The sequence below is a fragment of the Pieris brassicae genome, chromosome 7 (genome assembly GCF_905147105.1).
Source record: "Pieris brassicae chromosome 7, ilPieBrab1.1, whole genome shotgun sequence".
Classification (NCBI taxonomy): domain Eukaryota; kingdom Metazoa; phylum Arthropoda; class Insecta; order Lepidoptera; family Pieridae; genus Pieris; species Pieris brassicae.
In genome coordinates, this window is record NC_059671.1 from 11,335,075 (window position 1) to 11,354,678 (window position 19,604).

At 36.0% G+C, this 19,604-nt stretch overlaps 1 protein-coding gene across 1 annotated transcript in view; it reads right to left on the reverse strand.

Annotated features, from left to right (window-relative positions):
• Positions 1-19,604, reverse strand: part of LOC123712636 (dynein axonemal heavy chain 1-like) — a 48,640-nt gene that overhangs the window by 9,713 nt on the left and 19,323 nt on the right. Inside the window, exons 29-67 of the mRNA XM_045665861.1 lie at positions 18,999-19,177; positions 17,928-18,091; positions 17,236-17,412; positions 16,879-17,002; positions 16,101-16,198; positions 15,872-15,944; positions 15,674-15,791; positions 15,305-15,483; positions 14,862-15,024; positions 14,470-14,580; positions 14,271-14,362; positions 13,694-13,848; positions 12,909-13,026; positions 12,616-12,819; positions 11,523-11,736; positions 11,059-11,221; positions 10,738-10,856; positions 10,422-10,627; positions 10,118-10,280; positions 9,681-9,841; positions 9,192-9,407; positions 8,979-9,073; positions 8,614-8,752; positions 8,265-8,427; positions 7,863-8,032; positions 7,401-7,622; positions 6,887-7,048; positions 6,551-6,728; positions 6,293-6,423; positions 6,030-6,135; positions 5,625-5,779; positions 4,364-4,552; positions 2,822-2,951; positions 2,476-2,623; positions 2,012-2,115; positions 1,612-1,688; positions 1,057-1,124; positions 437-566; positions 3-146 (exon numbers count right to left, since the gene is read on the reverse strand). Coding sequence (XP_045521817.1) covers positions 3-146; positions 437-566; positions 1,057-1,124; positions 1,612-1,688; positions 2,012-2,115; positions 2,476-2,623; positions 2,822-2,951; positions 4,364-4,552; positions 5,625-5,779; positions 6,030-6,135; positions 6,293-6,423; positions 6,551-6,728; positions 6,887-7,048; positions 7,401-7,622; positions 7,863-8,032; positions 8,265-8,427; positions 8,614-8,752; positions 8,979-9,073; positions 9,192-9,407; positions 9,681-9,841; positions 10,118-10,280; positions 10,422-10,627; positions 10,738-10,856; positions 11,059-11,221; positions 11,523-11,736; positions 12,616-12,819; positions 12,909-13,026; positions 13,694-13,848; positions 14,271-14,362; positions 14,470-14,580; positions 14,862-15,024; positions 15,305-15,483; positions 15,674-15,791; positions 15,872-15,944; positions 16,101-16,198; positions 16,879-17,002; positions 17,236-17,412; positions 17,928-18,091; positions 18,999-19,177 — 5,708 coding nt within the window. The remainder of the gene's footprint in view (positions 1-2; positions 147-436; positions 567-1,056; positions 1,125-1,611; positions 1,689-2,011; positions 2,116-2,475; positions 2,624-2,821; positions 2,952-4,363; positions 4,553-5,624; positions 5,780-6,029; positions 6,136-6,292; positions 6,424-6,550; positions 6,729-6,886; positions 7,049-7,400; positions 7,623-7,862; positions 8,033-8,264; positions 8,428-8,613; positions 8,753-8,978; positions 9,074-9,191; positions 9,408-9,680; positions 9,842-10,117; positions 10,281-10,421; positions 10,628-10,737; positions 10,857-11,058; positions 11,222-11,522; positions 11,737-12,615; positions 12,820-12,908; positions 13,027-13,693; positions 13,849-14,270; positions 14,363-14,469; positions 14,581-14,861; positions 15,025-15,304; positions 15,484-15,673; positions 15,792-15,871; positions 15,945-16,100; positions 16,199-16,878; positions 17,003-17,235; positions 17,413-17,927; positions 18,092-18,998; positions 19,178-19,604) is intronic.

The window sequence follows — 19,604 nt, forward strand, 5'->3', positions numbered from 1 at the left end:
ACTTTTAAAACAGGATCTAGTGCTGGGTCCAGTTCTTGCCCAACATTTTCTAAAAGTATAGGTTTCCCAAACCGCAGAGCGGACTCAAAGTTACGTAACAAATCTCTATCGTTAGGTTTGCATACAACGAGACCTTCTATCTTGCCCTAAAATCAATATTTGCATTAATTTAATATTTTTACAGTAAGTTAATACTAATATAATAGAAAACTTATTAATTAAAAAAAACTAATATTAGCAAGACAAAGAAACATAAAACCTAAACCTTTTTATAATTAACAATAAGATAATGCAATTCTTGTGAATTCAGCCAGTGAGCAGCTATATATCCGTCTCACATGCAATAGTGTTCAAGGTGCGCGAGATACGCGTAAATAGCGCTTCTCTGAGTAAATAGAAAAAGGATAACCTAGCCAAAAGACAAGGTATTACAGACCATAGCTCTTATCCACTTATTCGCTTGCGTTTGAGGGTCTATGATGAGAGGCCATCGACGAGAGTTAGACATCAGGACAGCCGACTCCACTGACAATGGGTCTCTTGGCAAACCGTACATCTGCCAGTTTCTATAAAAAAACCAACAGCACCAATTAACTTATTTATAAAACTACAAAAAATCGAGTCAGATCGTAAAGAATTTATGATATAACGCCCATTAACTATTTATTACAAGAAATTGTATGTAAGTATTATACAATTTTGTATTTTTTTTAATACTGTATATTTACGAATCCCTATGTCAAATTATACAAATATTACTTAAACGTTTTATAATTTGTTGAACTCATAAAGACTGTCTTAAGGTAAGATTCTGAGACTCAGTACTAAATACGAAGAAGCTAGACAAAGTGCTAAATTACTGTAAAGTTACCACAAAGATTCTAGAATAAAATAACTAATGTCATATTATAAAACAATAAGTAAGTGCTTTTGAACGCGACTATACATGTGTGCAAATCAATTTCACTATCGGTCTTTGTGACGGGACTTAGCAATAGGTATAAAACAGCTCGATATTGTTAGAAACAGGAATATATCAATGGAAAGCAACCGAACCTTATTAGAACAGGATCGCCCAAAGTCGACAATGGAGTTGCTCCATGGGTATGTGGAACTTCTACCTCCTGTAGAGTAAATTCCAGTTATAAAATTATTAAATTAAGAGGCTGTAATAATAATACCTGCATTTAAAATAAAAATGTGTGCGTGTACTAGTGTAAACATGTAAGAAATTAAACTTCTTTATAACCTGATTTTTCGAAATATACTATATGCAACTTTACATAAATTGGTTAAATAAAGTTAAATTAGATAAAGTTTAACAAAAGAAATGAATAAAAATAATACAATTCTTTTATTTTACCTTATTACAGAATTTAATTCATTGTAATAGAATTATTACTATCATTCTTATCGTTATTATATATTTTTGTTATTAATGGCTTCGAATCTCTTCGAATCAACCGTGGTAGGGACAAGAAAAATATGGCGCGTAACGGAACAATGTGACGCGTAAACGAAAAATGTGTCGGTAAATATTTTCCAACGCCGATAAAGAAGTTTCACTTCAAAAAATTGTGATCAAGGGGCTTTAGGAAATTATTGTTTTACCTCCATATGGCTAATCCACTGCCCCAACAATTCCCGACGGAACTCATCCGTAAATGGCGTAACGTATCCAACCGCACCTAAAATTATTTATGTATTTCCTTTTTATTTAATACAAAGACCAATTGTTGTAACATTCAAATTGTGTACAGATTTCTTGTCAAATATTACGTTAATGACAGGAAACCCTTCCACCCATTGAATCATCAGCATAAGAGTTATTACCACTGCAAAGAAATGCTAAAGTCCTAAAAGATCATATAGTGGCGCGCATCCAGGATGACATCCACAATTAAAGAGATATATGGCGCTGGCCTACGCAATTAGCGTAAACATCATTCCAATTAGCGTTATTAAGTCTTTTTAGGTTTGGCATATCTAAAGCATTAATAAACACACTTACAGGCACTCAACAGAATATCTCCAATGAGGTTAATGATGCCTATATCTAACTCCTTGATTGTCCTGATCCACCGAACTCGTTCACTCGAGAGACCGTTGAGTAGTCTGAAACAATATTGATATTCGTAAAATTGTTGTACAGAGATTTAAAAATATTACGTTTAATGTCGAAGCTATAATTTGTGTAAGCCTAAAAACTAGTTAAGAAATTAGTACTTTTAATACAAAGTAAACTAAAATAAAGAGTTTTTAAACTTATGCTAAACTACTTGACATGAATACACTGAGATAACAAACAGTTATTATGCGGAGCTATCTAATCCGCTGTTTTGCTGGTAATGTTTTCTTGGTACATTTATGTTTACCTAAATAGTCATACATTTTACATAAAAGAGTTTGTAACATAGTAACCGTAGATATAGTATTATGTATGATGTGGTAAACTTCTATAAATAAATATCAAACCTGTTCGCTCTATCCATTCTCGCCAAACACTGGTTGATATCTTCTTCCATCTTTCGTTTCTCTTCTTCCTTCTCTTGCAAATAAGCGTTTAGCTTGGCGATACCTTCTAACAGAGCCTGCATCTTGGCTTTAGCGTTAGCAAGCATGGCTGAAGAGGGAGGACAGGTTTTATTTAAAATAAGTAAACCCAGGATGTTATGGTAAGTTTTTGTTTTTATATTTTAGTATTAAACTTAAATAAATTAAGAGAAATCTGTAAATGTTTGTAAAATGTAAATTTTGTTTATTTATAATAATTTGTATTTTAGCATATGTAATATAATATATTCTATTTGATATGACGTACCTTCGACCACCTGCAAATCCTTCGAAGCCTTATCAAGAGCCGCCTTCTTGGGCGCTACGGCCTTATTCACGTGGTAAAACTTGTACATAGCGTGAACCCACATACATAGGGACATGCACGCCTTCGATACCTACAATATAATTTGAATTATATGTGAAGTACTAAAAATGTATAACTTATTTAACTAGGGCCAATAATTTTTTTAAAGAAATAAGATAAAAATAGAAGAAGAAATGTGGACAACCTTTTTAGGTATGGGTCTCAGATTTCTTTATCTGTTTCATGATCATTTGTCAATGTAATAGGCAAGTAGGTGATCAGCCTCCAGTGCCTGACACACGCTGCCAGCTTTTTGGGTCTAAGGGTGGTTACAGACTAGTATTTTTCGCGCGTATAAGCTCGTCTTTGGAAGTGGCTGTAGGCACGTAAAGGCACGCCAAGTGGCACTCGCTCACGTGTGTTGTTGACCCGCTGACACGCTTCTAAGCTCGTATATGCAAATAGGAATGTATCTTCGTTAGAATCCATGTTGATACTCTCGACTCGACCCCACTACCGGTTCGAGCGAACACGCCGAAATATTCCAGTTTACGTGTTTTTTGAAGCGCGTATGTTGGAACGGCCGAAACGCGCAGGAAAATACGCGAGAAACCGCCCTAAGGCGAATCGGTTTCCCTACGACGTTTTCTTCACCGTTCGAGCAAATGTTTATTGTGCACATAAACAGATAGTCCATTAGTAGACAGCTGGGGCTCGAACCAACGACCTCAGGGATGAGAGTCGGACGCTGAAGGTATTTTTTTTATGTAATAGCAGGCAAACGGGCAAGAGGCTCACCTGATGTTAAGCGATACCGCCGCCCATGGACACTCACATTGCCAGAACGCTCACAAGCGCGTTGCTGGCCTTTCAAGAATTGGTACGCTCTTTTCTTGAAGGACTCTAAGTCGAATTAGTTCGGAAATACTTCAGTGGGCAGCTAGTTCCACATAGAGGTGGTGCGCGGCAAAAACTTCCTTAGAAAACGCTCAGTTGGATACGGTCAAGTGGAAGGAGCTGGTACTTGGGAGCTCCCGCCTAGAGGTGAGAACAGTATTTCATGTGGGGCCGAATTTGCGCTTTATAGAGTTGCAAGCGGTGGCCCGGAGTGAAGTACGGTCTCGCCTTGCTGAGCACACCAAGCTTTTTGGAGGCTAATTTAGCCTTCCCTTCCAAATGACCGCGAAACTGAACGTCATTCGATATGTCAACGCCCAATATTCCGATGTTAGATGAGGCTTTAAAGAGAGTGCCTTCAAAGAGGGGAGTAGCGACAAAGGGAGTTTTTTTAGCGGAAAACGTTAGGCTAACAATCTTATAGAAATACGATGAGCTAACAGAAAATATGCAGGAAAGCAAAAGTGAGTGAAGGATAAAAATATATTACTGCGAATTGTTATTTTTAAAGCGCATGCTTTTTCTGCTTCTCTCTACATCTCGTTGCGAATGCGGCGAGGGATTTTATAGACCCATAACTTAAAACATAAACTGATTACGAATTACTTTCAGAATCTTGGGTGGATCGTAATTGGGGTCATTGATGAACCGCTTCAGTTTTTTGATCATATCTTCAGTGATAGACTCCTTGTCAAACTTCATCAGGGAGTCCAAAAACGCAGTCGGGTCTGCCAACATTTGTGACCCGGGTTTCCAGTAATTCAGGATTTTCTGGCCAAGATTAGGCCCAGGTTCCTGTAAATGTTAATAACGAAAGGAAATTGAGTTTCGTAAAGTATGTAATAAAAGAATGGAAATATAAATAAGTCTATATATATATATATATCTATACATAGATTTATATTAATTTAGTGTTCCGAACTCGAACAGACTTATTTATATTTCCATTCTTTTAAAAGTAATGTAATATGATCCTAAAATTAAAATCTAATTAATAAAGCAAGAGTATTTTAATCCAGTTATTTCTATTACGTTGTGTATTATGTTAATATTTTTCTTGTTACATAGTTATGCACTTTATGTACTCAATTAAAATCTATGTTATATATTTTTCCCGGTGTTGGGCTTCCCTGGGACATACGACCTCCAATTATTTAAAGTTAGAGTGTACTCCTCCCTCAAAGACCGGCAACGCACCCACTTAATAAAAAAGTGCGTACGTACAAAGTACACATATCAGAAGTGAAACTTCTTTGTGAATTAATTACTACTAAGGTAAAAGCCCCAATAGATGATCATGTACCAGTATATGATCACTCCATGTATTTGTATATCTATATTCATACTTTTTACATACTGTATAAGTGCTAATGATAAATAAAATGCACAACACGTTATGCGACAGAATTGCTATTTAAAGTTCTTATGCGTAACTACTAAACGAATACATCAAGCAATGCGTGTATTTTAATCTTACTCAATAAAGCCCTGTTCCACCTCTCGCTCCATGGTACTGTGCGTGATGCAACGTTCTCTCTCTCGATCTATCTCACTTGCTTGCTTTCTACTCTCGCTCAATTTCTATTTACTTCATGCTACTTTCGCCGTTTCTCACTCTCTCTCAATCGGTCTCAATCGCTCTCTCCCTTTTCTTCGACAAAAACGCTGTACATCTTCGTGACGCTAATATTATTATTATTAAAGAGGTTTCACTTCAAAATAGGTGTCGATGGGCTGCGATGACTGCCCTTTATTAAGTCTTTTTAGAGCCCGTAGGCTCGTTTGCCCCTCTATTATATAAAATATATATTATAAATATTATTATTGTTTAGTATGTTTAGGGAAATAATTCTTAAATAAACATAACCTTAATAGGCTTAATGTCGAAGACTACACAGAGTGACTCAATGACCAAAACGACCCCGGCTGGAGGAGTCTTCATAGCTTTTACTTCTACAACATCATTACGATTCAACTCTTGCAATGCTTTCTCTGCAGCTCGCAGTGCTGGCATCGCTTCGTCTATAGAAATTATTCTAATGTTATTCAAAATATATCTGTTTTTCTATTTAGTTAGTTGGTAACAATTAAAAGTGTTTAATTTACAGTTATCGGGAGGAAACAGGCTACATGTCTACAATTAAAATCGATAATGTACAAAGGGGGTGGAAGATTACTGTGTTTAAAACAAAAGTGATAAAAAAAACATATGCAAAAACAAAAAGTCAACGTTCGTGTTTGGCGCCAATGGCTTTTTTTTACTAAATTGTACCTAAATCCCTCTGGGCATCTTCTGCCATTGCAGTTGTTTCTCTTGCCATAGCCTCAGCCATTGCTTGTTCCTTCTCTACCTTAATTCTTGCCTCTTCTGCGATAGCCTGAAAGTAAAAGTAGTTAGTTATACATAAGATTCTTTTTAATATGTTAAACTTAAAAATTAGGGAATTTAATACATATTATACAAATATATACTATTAAAAAAGTGATTGATCAAGAGGCGAGAAAACATTTACATATGTATATTTATATACTTACAGTATCAATAGCGATTTGGTCGATAACCTTCCTGGTCTCCTCCGCAGCTTTCTCCATCAGAGGTTTCAGTTCTGCAAGTTCTATTTGCAGCTGCTTAACTTCCACTTCAGTTTGATTTAGCTTGTTCAGTCCTAAAATTATAATGTAATGAAATGGGTTGATGTTGCTTCTCTGTTTCCAGCATTGAAAATAACATTTGGGTGATCGTCAAATTACAATTACTATAATACTACTCTACTTTTATTACATTAAACTGACCAGTTTTCAGAGCGTTAGACTCGGTGAGTATAGCCAACTGTTTCTTTTTGAACATCTCGGCATACGCAGCAAGCATCTCCATATATGACATGGGAGTCACATAATTCAGTCTGTTCAGTTGCGCCAAGAATCGAGAACTCGCTTCTACCACGCTTTGGTGGGCGAAGCAGCAAACCGACTGTTTCAAGAAATTTATATTGAGAAAATGTTACTTTTATCTTTTTGATTGATCGGTCATGATATTTTATAATTAGAACGTTAAAAATGAAACCATAATGATGACTATTTAAGAATATCTGAAATTCCTTAAATTTTTTGTTCTGTTAATCTACGTACCACCATAGATGCGATGACTTCATCGGTTGTCTGTAGCTCGTACATGTTGTTAAAGAAGTGCGTGGCTACGGAGTCTAATGCTGTCCGTGGCCATTCACTAAACCAGTCGATAGTACAGCAGTTCACTAGAGATGGGAACTGACGGAGACGAGCACGGAATATCTGACAAAACACAAGCAATTTTAGCATAGTATAGTGGTAAGACGTCGTTTGAAGAAGAAATTTCTTTTAAAATCTTAAGTGGTTTGGTTATTGATACAGGTGGCAAGAAACAAATGATTTCCTTTAAAAGACACAGAGGAGAAAAATACTGCCCAGGGCCAGCTAAACCTCTTTTAGTATATTATTGAATTTATTTCTTTGTTTAACTTATTAATATTAATATCATCGCGAATGCAAGCGATGTGCTTAGAATTAAACTAAGAAATTTTTGTCCTTTTTTAATGTCTACTAAAAAGCACAAACTATTCTATAATAATGTCATAATGAGATAATAAATAAATAAAGCCCTTGCCTCCCCTACTGGGCTCATAACAATGACGATATGCAGGTTACTGCGCACGCGTCGTTGATAGCAGGCAAAGAGGTTGGTCTTAGTAGCGGGAAGGCTCATTTCCATTACGGCGTGTCGAACGGACATGTAGATACGGTCGAGGTCCTCTGCTTCGTAGATGTTGGGAACGTCACCAGAACTCAGGATGTTGTTCAGATCTTCAAGGAACGATTCCATTTTTATCTGGAACATTCGAAAGGAAGCTATTTTTAGAATAACAGCAACAGGCATTCGCTTGTTCGAGTAAAGCAAATAATTTATTTGGTAGAAAGGGTTTTTAGAATTTTGTTCTTTGTCAAATCAGTTACTTTCTCATTACCTAATTATAATTTAAAAAAACACGTTTTACTGTTAATATGTTTGGAATTTATGAGTTATCTTATAAATAAGCCATAGAGGTCTAGAAACTATTTTAATAAAAACCTGTGCATCAGAGAAAAGAAAGACAGTTCCTCTATTCTCAGCTCCAGCTTTCAGCATTGTCTGCTTAAGGTCGTCTCTCCACTCAGCCTGTCCATATGCCTTCGTAATTTCGATTTGAATACAGCTCAGCTCTGACATATTGGCTGCTAGTCTGGATAGGGATTGCCGTCCTGAAAAAAAATGTATACCGCATCGCTAATGATGTCACTATTAACATCAGTAGCAAAAGGTTTTTTAATTAAATTTTGCTTGTCCTTAGAAAGTAAGTTAAGTTAAAGTAACCCGGGGATTTTAGTGGTCGAGTTGGTTCATAAAAACAATTCGCATAGATTTGTCGCTGCAGTAAGAACCTCGTTTATTTCTATTTGATTTGGGCAAAACCGTTTCTTTTTGTTAACTCACCGGAACCGCCCATACCAAGCAAAAGTGCATTGGCCATAGGCTGTCTCATGATTCTTGCTAGTCGACAGAGATGAGCGATAGCGTCATCAAAGAGAACCAGGTCAAGCGGTGCCGTCGAAGATGTATTATATTCGTTCAGATAATGGGCCAGAACTTCGTCAAGCTAAAAAAATCATCAAAAACTCAATTATTTTCATTCATATGTTTTGTTGTAGCGTTTTATATATTATAACGTATTTGATCAAACCTGCCCAAGCTTTCAACATCATTTAAACACTGTAATGAGTTTGTCACAACTATACACATATAATCGAATCCATCATTCATCAATAAGGTACCCATACTATACCTCCTCTTGATCAGTAATTTCCAGGTACTTTTTATCATCAGCTCCAATGTCCATAAAGTCGCCAAACAACATCAATCTTCCTCCAACAACTTCGCTAGGTTTTTTGCCAAACTCCGTTTTAATTTTTTTGTCCAACAAGCTTGAAATATCACAAAATATAATCAAGAGTAACGCATTAATTTACCAATACCTACCATCAATCAAATACCACAATACATTTAAAAAAGTGCTCCAAGCCAAAATTGACAATGGTTGTGCTAATCTTTCATTTTCTGTAATCGAATTTAATAGAAAGTTAGTAAACTGGGCCTTTCTATCTGGCGAAAGTTCTACATCTTCTGGCGATATAGAGTAAAAGTACGTACTTGACAAACCACTTGCGATCTTCTTTATTAACCAATCTGTCTTGGTACACGCGTTGGTGTTCGTGGTACCATAACCGTATTACATCGTCTTCATCCTTAATATAAGATCACCAAAGTATCAATGTGTTGGGTAAGACTCCAATGACAAGTTTTTAACAATACTTGTTTCAATTTTTTTACTAAATGTAATAAAAATATGTATACAACTCTAACCTTGACGAAGTGTGGATCCATCATAAGAATGCCTTGAAAGACTTTGCTTAGATCCCGTAGGTTGAAAGTATAGTGGGATTTGGTCGGAGTCGGCAGTAACTCCTCCACCAGAGAATTAAATATCTCGATAGAGCCCTTAAGAAAGGGATTCTCACGGACTGATACCTTTTCCAAGTTTCGTGTCCACGATTTTAAAATCGTGCTGAAGATACAGTACTGAAAATAAAATTTTAAATTATTGATAAGCACTTCGATGTGTATACAAGTATTATACATCTTTCTGTGTATATGTTTGTTCCAAGTTCAAAGGTACAATATATGAATCAAAATCTTTAAAGATATTTCGAAATAAGAAAAAAGTTAACATCAAGCTATTTCTAATAATATTTTAAATAGAACTTGATTACCGTTAATCAACTTTATTTTTATAGATATACGTACTCGTATTAAAAAAGAAAAGAAACTTCAAAAATATAAGTTAATTAAAACCTTGCTGTTGTATTCCATCTCAGTAAACGAGACGTAGTGGAAATGTCTCATCAGTCTCATAGTAACGGGGTTCCGTCCCCCTCCGGGTGGTCCCATGGCCGCTACAATGCCCACGTCTATCAGAGTCTTGAAGTCACCGATACTCGTACGGTCGTACCAGCCTGTGTTGAATTTGTTATAGTTAGAATTTTATCCTAAAACGGCAAATTTGAAGTCCCAAAACGGCATATTTGAATACAGTACGTAACCTAACCTAATTTCATACGAAATTTCGTACGTAACCTAATTTCATAAGCAATTTCATGCTTTCAAAGAAACTTATTTGAAACCGTACCTTAAAATAAGTTTCTTTGAAAGCACGAAATTTCTTATGAAATTGGGTTACGTAGGATACGTTATTGTTCGAAATTTCATTGAGTGCCATATAGTAAATATACCAGAAAAGTCCATAAACTGCCTTAGAAGTTCTATAGGAGGCTGCGCTCCATATACTTCAAGGGCCGGCATGTTCAGATCATCGATGAAGAACACCTGTCTCTTGGTGGGCGGTGGACCAAACACTCCACGCCTACGACGTTCCAGCTTCCCATCTATTACATCCTGGAATATACCAATATTATTGACTAGCAAATAAAATCTAATTGAATATTGGTAACTACTACACTGATAACAAAAGTTATATCAAATAAATGTTGCTCTGATAACACTATATAATACACTCAAAATATAATTAAAGGTTACCTGAGTCTGATTAGCAGAAGTTCTAGCCGAAAAGACAAGGAATTCGCAAATAAATTTCTTATGCAGCCCTCTAGAGAGCTTTGAGGAAATCGTGACCGTCTTCCCGGTGCCCGTTGGCCCCACGCAGATCACGTGGTTGTAGTTAGCGATCTTGTAACCTAGTATCGCCGCACTACGAACATTATCTAACGTTGGGACTTCGATATCTGAAATGTAACACAAAGTAAACTACAGTTTAAATATTCTCAACTAAAACGCGTATTGTAAAAAAAAATATGTAAGGGACGGACGACATTGATTAAAAATATTCACATACCAGCAAACTGCCATTCAGGATCGACTTCATACTCGTCGAGATTAGCCATCCAGTTGTACCAATAAGGATTTGCTGGCTCACCGTCGTCTGTTGGATCAGTGAAGCCACCGTCATGTAATCTGCATATTGTAAATGCATATTTAGACAAAGTGACTATTTTTTATATATAAGTTGTGGCGTTAAGAACAGCTGAGCTTGAGCTGCAAAAAAGTGGAGAAAAGATGCAGATAGTCTTTTGAAAACACCTTCCACCCCACAAACAACCTTTACCTTAAAATATGAATTGGTAAAACAAGTTCTAAAATGTGAAAAAATCCTCACGTATAGTCATAAACCCTTCCCTCTTTTGGAAACGCTGGTCTGGTCCCATTCTCTTCCATAATATTTCGCATGAAGTCTGAGAAGATCGCACGTCCGTTGTGATCGCAGGTAGCACCCACTGACCATATAATGGCCCACACGACCCAACAAGGGGCCAGTTTAGCTACATGGTAAAATATTTTTTATATTACATACATTGTGTAAAAAGGAACTACGGAAGGACTGTATCTTACTAATTAAAAACAAATCGATTAAATTTCAAGCATCAAGTAAATTTGTCGGTGAGGGCAATGCTGGCCTAGCAGCTTCACCGTGCGACTCTCATTTCTGAGGTCGTAGGTTCGGTTCCCGGCTGTGCACCAATGGACTTACTTTATAGATGCGCATTTAACATTCGCTTGCACTATTGGCTTAATATTATTAAAAAAAAATGGTTGCTATAAATACTTTGTTAGCATACTTACGCATCGTAGCAATAAATACTGGTCCTGGGGGAGGTCTATCATCCTTTCCAGTAAGAGGCCTGAGCCTGTAGTCCAGCAGCTCCAAGAATTTTAGCACGAGGGCCGAATCAATAGATGCCACTATTTCCGTCAACTTTGACCGGAGGACTGTGATGGCGGGGTATAAGTAGACCGTTATTAAGTTATAGAGGATTTTTCGGATGTTGTCTGCAATCTGAAATTTTAGGAAAATATAGTATAAATTTTAATTCATAACACACAAGTTAAGTTCATTCGTAAAATTGTTACTACTTCTAAATGAATGATATATATCAAAAACAAAACACGAGTGCCCTTCGTAATATGGCTAGCCATGCGTCATCCTTGTGTGCTACTTGTGGTGAATAGAATTCGTGTATGCGGTCATGTTAGTTATTTCAACCATGTATTTGCGTGTTGTTCCCGCGAGAATGTAAGTGCTTACTGCTAATTCACCATGCCTACTGGCTACTGCTGATACAGGATATTATTAATTAATTATTAATTACTTAAAGATGTCATGTCGAACATGGTGCAATGGTTGCAGCTCGTTACAAACATTTTGTAAAACAAAAACCTTGGCGATTAAAAAGAGTGGTGGAGTGTTTATTACCACTTCTTCTCGTCCGTTCTATGCCCTTGATTTGAGAACTGGCAGTAAATGTAAAATTAGAAACATTTAGCACTTAATATGTATTTCTTTACTGACGTTCATAAGTGTACTATGTGTGTATATTGTGTTATCTAAATGAATAAATTATTTTGAATTGAAATTGAATACGGCAGAAATAATTTTGTGTCTGCTTCATTTATAAATGTGTCTTTATAGGCTGTGGTAGGTGATCAGACTTTTGTCCATAAGACATGCCGCCTTCCCGACGATGTCTTCCTACACCATGTTAATTGAACAAATAGAAAAATCCATTGATACCTGGGATCGAAAGAACAAACTTAGGGTTCAGTATACCATGTTTTCCAGGCTCACACTATTGTACATGCTGGAGTATAGAACCGAACAATATCGAAGTCTTGATAATTGGTAAAGGGCCAAGTGAGGATAGTCATTAAAAACTACCGGTGGTAAATTACTCTTCATCCAAGCATTGACAAGAGGCTGAAGACCGACCACCTTGGTGTCCAGGTAGACCATTCCACAACGAGATACTGTAGCAGGAGAGGCCACAGCTAAGTCCGCTACTTCGAAGATCATACGCTGTCTGTCTGTCAGCTTCATTATCTCGCCACTTGATAGGCATAGCTTCTTGTTGTCGTCTAAAACCTAGAGTATTTGAAAAATAATGACAACTGTACACAGTGACCATATTTCCTCAGAAAAAGTTAAAATGATCTATATGGATTCATACGCACAGTGTTCATGTTTTCAATCCAGACAGCATCCACTGGTCCATCAAACAGGTACCACCGTCTGTCCGTGTCTTCCACCGCTATACCTGCCCGGACCAAGCTCGATAGGATACCATCCGTCCTATAAGATCATTTAAACCATTGCTTTCTACTTCAATTGAGGTCATTCATCAAGTATATGTCTCATTATCATAATAATACGAGAGTGATAAGGATAAAATAGTAAATAACTCTAGGGTTAGGCCCACGAAAACTGGCCATCTGTTTTGATATAAAAAGTATCCTGCATTTACTTCGAGATTAATTACTTATTTTGGTGTCTAGGCGCGTAAACGACACGTCAAAACACATTTCTAGTAACCATTCTACAAATTGTATTAGAAAAAAGAAAAAAAAATTATATTATTAAAGCACACACACATAAAAAAATACAAATACAATTACCTTAATCAAAAATTTGCTAAGGGATTTAGGTTGCTGTCACCAGCAAAACTGATTTTTAGTAAGCCCATAATATATTGAAGTGATACACACCAAACGAAAATATTAACAATGAAAATTATTTAAAATAAATAAAAACACCAGATTACAAACGCAAAATATGAGATATTCAACTGGCACTTCATAAGGTCAATTTGGAAGATGTAATGTCCTTGGAATACGCAGATTGGAGGTGGCAGCATCCCAATATTAAGTTGCTTTACTTTCGCTAGTTACATTATGAATAATAATTTCTTAAATACTAACCAAATTGAATAATATTTAGGTAAATACATTGGAACAGGTACCATTCATGAGTGTTCAAGTCGAACTCTCCATATAGCTGGCCCATAGTAATGGATTTGGGATTAACGATAAACGTATGCACTGTGGTGAAGGGGAACCCGTCTGGTGCTAACTTGCCCTTTATGGCTGTCAGAGCGTCGCGAAGGATTTCATAACACTAAAATTAAAGTATTGCTTATGGAAGATAAGTTTCATTTAACATTTAGTCTTCCATCAGTCTCTTAGCAAAGTTACGTGTTAACTGAAATAATATTAATCAGTGTTCACACAATGTTAAAACTGTCTGAACTGTTCAATCAATAGCTTAGATGAAAAATTGGAAACCCGTTCAAAGACACTTACAGTATAATAAAGTTATGAGATGTTTTCTAATATTTAACCCTTTCTTAGACAAATATTACAGACGATTTGCTTAATACGTTTATATGGGACTGCAATAGCATAAAATATGTATAAATACATTTTAATAAACTTACACATCGTTAGAGTTGAGCTCATAGAGACAATTTAATTATAATAAAATATATATATAAATGAAATAATTTTTTTTAATAATTTAATAATTTGAATAAAAATCACCTTAGTTTTCCCAGAGCCGGCCGGTCCGACCAACATCAGCCCGTGTCTTACAACTGTCGTCTCATAAAGTTGTATTATCTTAAATATGAAAGCTGAAAAATAACATAAGAATATGATAGACGATAAAACACAACTTTTAGTTTTTAGTTTTCTTAGTATGAATGACGTTAGTGTCAATAGTGTCTATATAAATTCTTACTGTAAAGGTCATCGTAGCCTCTTTTGACAAGCATATTTCTGATAGACTGCTCCATGATGCCGTAATCAACAATTGGGATCTCCACGCGAGGAAATAAATCCGATATGATTCCTGAAAGAGGTCTTTATCACTTTAATAAATTTCAAACAGAGGTGTCTATTAGTAAATTTTCATCGCGTATTAACAAACGCGTAAAACACAATATATAACATCGCTACAGACGCGTGATGGCGAAACAGAGATCGCAGAGCGAGAGATCGGTAAGAGAGATCGTAAAAAAGATATCGGAGATAGTTTCTCATCATTAAAAATTAATAGTTAATCAATTTACAGATGTGTTTTATTCACCTCAATATCTCGCGACATTATGTAGATAGCTACAAAATGAATACCGTTAAACAAGACGAGATCGTCAGCTAAAAACTTGGGCACATTGACGTCACGCAGCGCCCTCAGGACTATCTGCCTCTCGTCCGCATCCGGCATTTGTCGGATAAGGTTTCCAGCCACCAAGATCACCGTTTTTACAGCTCGCATCCCAAAATCATAGTGGTCCTGGAATCAGTATTCTCGTTTTGTACTTTGGTATTGCATATATGATGATAGAGATTTTTGGAATGATTTGAGGAGCCAAAGAGATATTTATTTTTAATGCTATAGGAGGCAAACCGACTTGCCTGATCTTAATTGATACCCTATAGAAACTCACAAAGGCTCGCAAGTGCCGGCTTTTTAATAATTAGTGCGCTCTTTTAAAAAAACTACTCTTTTCAGAATATATCTAACCATAACCAAAATACATTTTTACTTAAAGATCCATTAAAAATATTCTTACCTGTGACGACAATTGTTCTGAACTCAATCTGAAGGTAGTAGTAATCTTTCCAGCCAAGACCTTTGCTTCGAAGAATCCATATGAGAAGAGAGATATTTCAGCAATGAGGGCATAGTCAGGGACCATCATTGCGATTGGACGGAATAATGCTTTCAAATTATCTGGCAACTCCGTACGACCTTAAAAATTAAATAAATATACTAAATGTATGATTTACGTAATTAGGGAAAAGTAATTATGATTTTTAATGCGTGCTAAGGGAATTTCAAACACGGTTCACATTTTAGATACATTTAGCATCTTATATCATATTAATCTAGCTTCTGTAAATAAGTTGCGGCTAGCGAAAAATTTAACTTCATTAAATACCTGCGTATCCCGGATTCATAGTAATAAAGACTGAACAGGACGCCTTCAAGGGAAGTTCCACACCCTCAAACATAAACTTTTCTAAGTGAGCTATTTGGGCCTTTTGTATCGTAACCACCTGATAAAATAAGTCAATTGTCACTATGTAATATTATTCATAAATAACATTAAAATAAGATAATCCAAAATTCATAAAACCTGTTGAGCAACAACCGATAGCACTTCGATATCAATCCGATTGAACTCATCAAAACATGCCCAGGCTCCCGATCTGAGAGGACAAGATATCAATTAGATAATGTTTGTTCCTATTCAACTTGTTCCGTTTTGGATATTGTGGCATAAAGTCTTTTTTTAAAGCAGAATAATTTATTATGTGGCAACACTTCGTAAAATATTCATGTCTGGTCGACATCCAATGACTTACGCCGCCAATCCCTTGAAGAACTTTCCCATAGCCATGTAGTCTAGTTGATCTGAACAGTTGAAAACCACGCACTGTACAGCCAAAGCTTTAGCTAAATCCTGAAATTTCTTAATACCTTAACGGACAGATTTGCAATCATATATATATATATATATACTCTGATTTTTAATTCCGTAGAATTCGGACAAATATCATTTTTTGACATGTAAGAGATTATAAACCCTTTTTGGCCGGGACATTTTTCAATTTCAAAACGAGTCTGAACATCGAAGTCTATACATACATTTTATTTGTTAGTGAATGTATCAATTTTATTTAGTGCCGTGCTCCACATTAAAACTGGGTTTACGGCGATTTATAATTATATCCCCTTTCATCACAAACGGTAAAAACGTGCAAGTAAAGATTTTTTTAAGGACCCTTTTAGATCTGGAATTAGTAGGCTGTGATGTTAGGCTAAAGAATATATATATATATATTTTCATCATATTATAATATTTGTTATTTTTAGGGCACTCGAGAAAGTAAATATTAAAATTTACCTTTTTGTAGGTAACACATAAAAATACGTAGCATTTTATTTTAATGCCCTAAATTTGATCAAATCTGTCTCTTTTAAGGTGGAGAACTTTTTTAGTAGCAACACTTTTGAAATGTCAGAATTCTACGGAATGAAAGACCAGAGTATATACTATTATACATACTATATTAAAGTTTTAAGAAAGTATTTCTATAATCTACCAATGACATTCTACATTCGTATTAAATAATATAATACCTTAGTGGTCTCAGTCTTGCCAGTGCCAGCCGGGCCTGCCGGTGCGCCGCCGAATTTAAGATGCATCGCGCACATCAGAGTCAAATAGCAACGGTCGGTCAAGGGCGTTATCACAAGTCGACCACTAGAATATACAAAATGCTATATAAAACAATTTTCTTTTCATTGTCAATATAACTTCCATTATAATATTTGCAAACCTATATAGTTAACGTCACCCTGGAAGTGTTGGGTTTCATACCCGGAGGTATAACAATTCCGAGTGATAAGACAAACGATCACCGTACTGAAGTATTCGACCCAAAGGTTGTGTAAATATTATAAATATTTCATATGTTATTGAAATTAAGAATGAACCTATTTCCCAAATACTCGTTCGAGTACGTGAAGACAGAGTTAAGTGCTCGCACGTCACAGTGGTTCTGACTGAACTGTCGGTAGAAGGCGGACGTGTCAAGTCTGTTCTCATCCTGGTATATTTCTGGGAGTTCATCTTCTTCTAGAGGATTCATCTCTTTTACTATCTGATAATATCTGAAACAGTCTCTATTTAATATACCAACTAGGTTACTCAAGTAACAATCTCCACTTCAGCGCGGTCAAATTCAAGTAGAAAAAAGTTTGACAACTCTTGAAACTGGATTTAAGTTTAAGTGACCTCCTGGGATATTGGGCTAAAATCGCTAAATTTTGTTTAAAAAAAATCAATGGCGCTACAACCTTATTTAGGTCTGGGCCTCAGATTTCTGTATCTGTTTCATGATCATTTGTTAATCGAATAATCATGAAACAGTTGTTAATCGAATAGGCAAGTAGGTGATCAGCCTTCTGTGCTTGACGCATGCCGTCGACTTTTTGGGTCTAAGGCAAGCCGGTTCTCTCACGATGTTTTCCTTCACCAGTCGAGCGAATGTTAAATGCGCACATAGAAATAAAATCCTTGGTGCACAGCCGGGGCTTGAACCTACAACCACAGGGACGAAATTCGCACGCTGAAGCCACTAGGCCAACACTATTTAATTTTGTTTTAAGGCAATGATAATCATCACCTCAGCTGACATATCCACTGAAAATCGCTGACGTTTTTGACGTTCTCGCACACGAGGGTGTTGGTGACGTCACGCGCGTGCACCTCTATCACGATGAGGGCGCACAGCACTTCTCGCTGGAAGAACGTCAGTTCGCCTTTGACCAGAGCTCGAAGGGTGTCCAACTGAAATGAATTTCAAAATGTTTTATTAGTTATAAATAATCTTACAGCTCATATCCATATTATAAAAGAAATCACTTAGACAATATACAAAGCCAAAACAGATTACATTGAAAACAAAATATATGAAACCAATACCATAAGAAGATTAATAGATAAAAAAATAAAACTGAAATTAAACATGAAATAAACGACGGCATAATATTTTAAAGAAAAAACAAAAAGTTACTATTGCTAAATAAAGTCAATGTCTTCCCGCTTCCCTAAATATTTTCTGACATCTTTAGGTAAGGTGGATTTTCCATCTAAAACCCGAAAACTCAAACTCCAAATAACTTTATTCATATATGTAGGTAAGTATACTGAACGTCAACAGAAAAGATGTGAAATTGATTCTAAATTTACAATGGCGTAGAGCGGGCCAGAAGAAATGGCAAGAACTTTCAGTTTATCAATATCTCGCTTTACACAGTTGTAAATCTAATACATTTTGTTTTATTTTCATTAAGCAGTAAGTTCTTTACATTAAACCATTTAACTATACGAGAGATAGATTTTTTTTACATCGTAAATATGTTTTACCTTTTCACTTTAAATATAAATGAAGTGTCATCAGCAAACAATACCATCCCATGAATTCCGTTGACATAGAATAGGAGGTAGTTTATGAACATTATTTCATTAAACAATTTTAACATTGGGGAAAAAAGGCATTTATTCATATAGGTAACACATATACACTTTTGAACGTCAAAAACAGAAGTGTGTTAAAATGCTTCTAATTTTACATTTACTGCCAGTTCTGAAATCAAGGGCGTAGAATGTTTTCCCGCATTAAATCTGAATAAAAAGTATAACGCCCCTTTAAAATCCAATAAATGGAATCAATATGAAAAATAAGGCATAATACCTGTTGCAACATTTCTTGAAAATATCCATCCATTCGGTAATCAATAATAGCTTGCTCAACCCCTGCCGTCCATGCAGTCTGAGATCCCGCTATCACAACTTGCCCTGGCCAACGGAGCACCCATTCGGCACGAGGTAGCACCCAGAGCTCCTCCATTCCAGCCACAAGGGTTAGACGAACTGGATTTAAATACTTAAAACGTAAAAAAAGAGTAAGTAACCAGATCCCCAGTGTTTGCATACGGTACCCAATGTTAGAAATCCTGAGGTACTTCGTGGAAGGAATATGGAATCATTAGAAGTACGGGCTATTCATAGAAAGGATAACCTTCATATCTGGCGATTAAGTTTAGATACTACGGAGGAAATATTACCACCGAGTGCAGTCAATGGTTTTGGTTTCGGAAGCCAAAAAATTCAACAGAGGCAACTGTATAAGTTTCCTTTTTTTAATCAAAATGCTAGAGGCTTGTGAACAGAGATGGCAGACAGTGGCACAGTGCAGAGAGGGATCGCGGTTTTTGGAGACCTTTGCCAAAAAAGGGCATACAGATACCTAAAATAAATATTGAACTAAAAACGCAATTAAGAGTAAAAGTATCTGAAT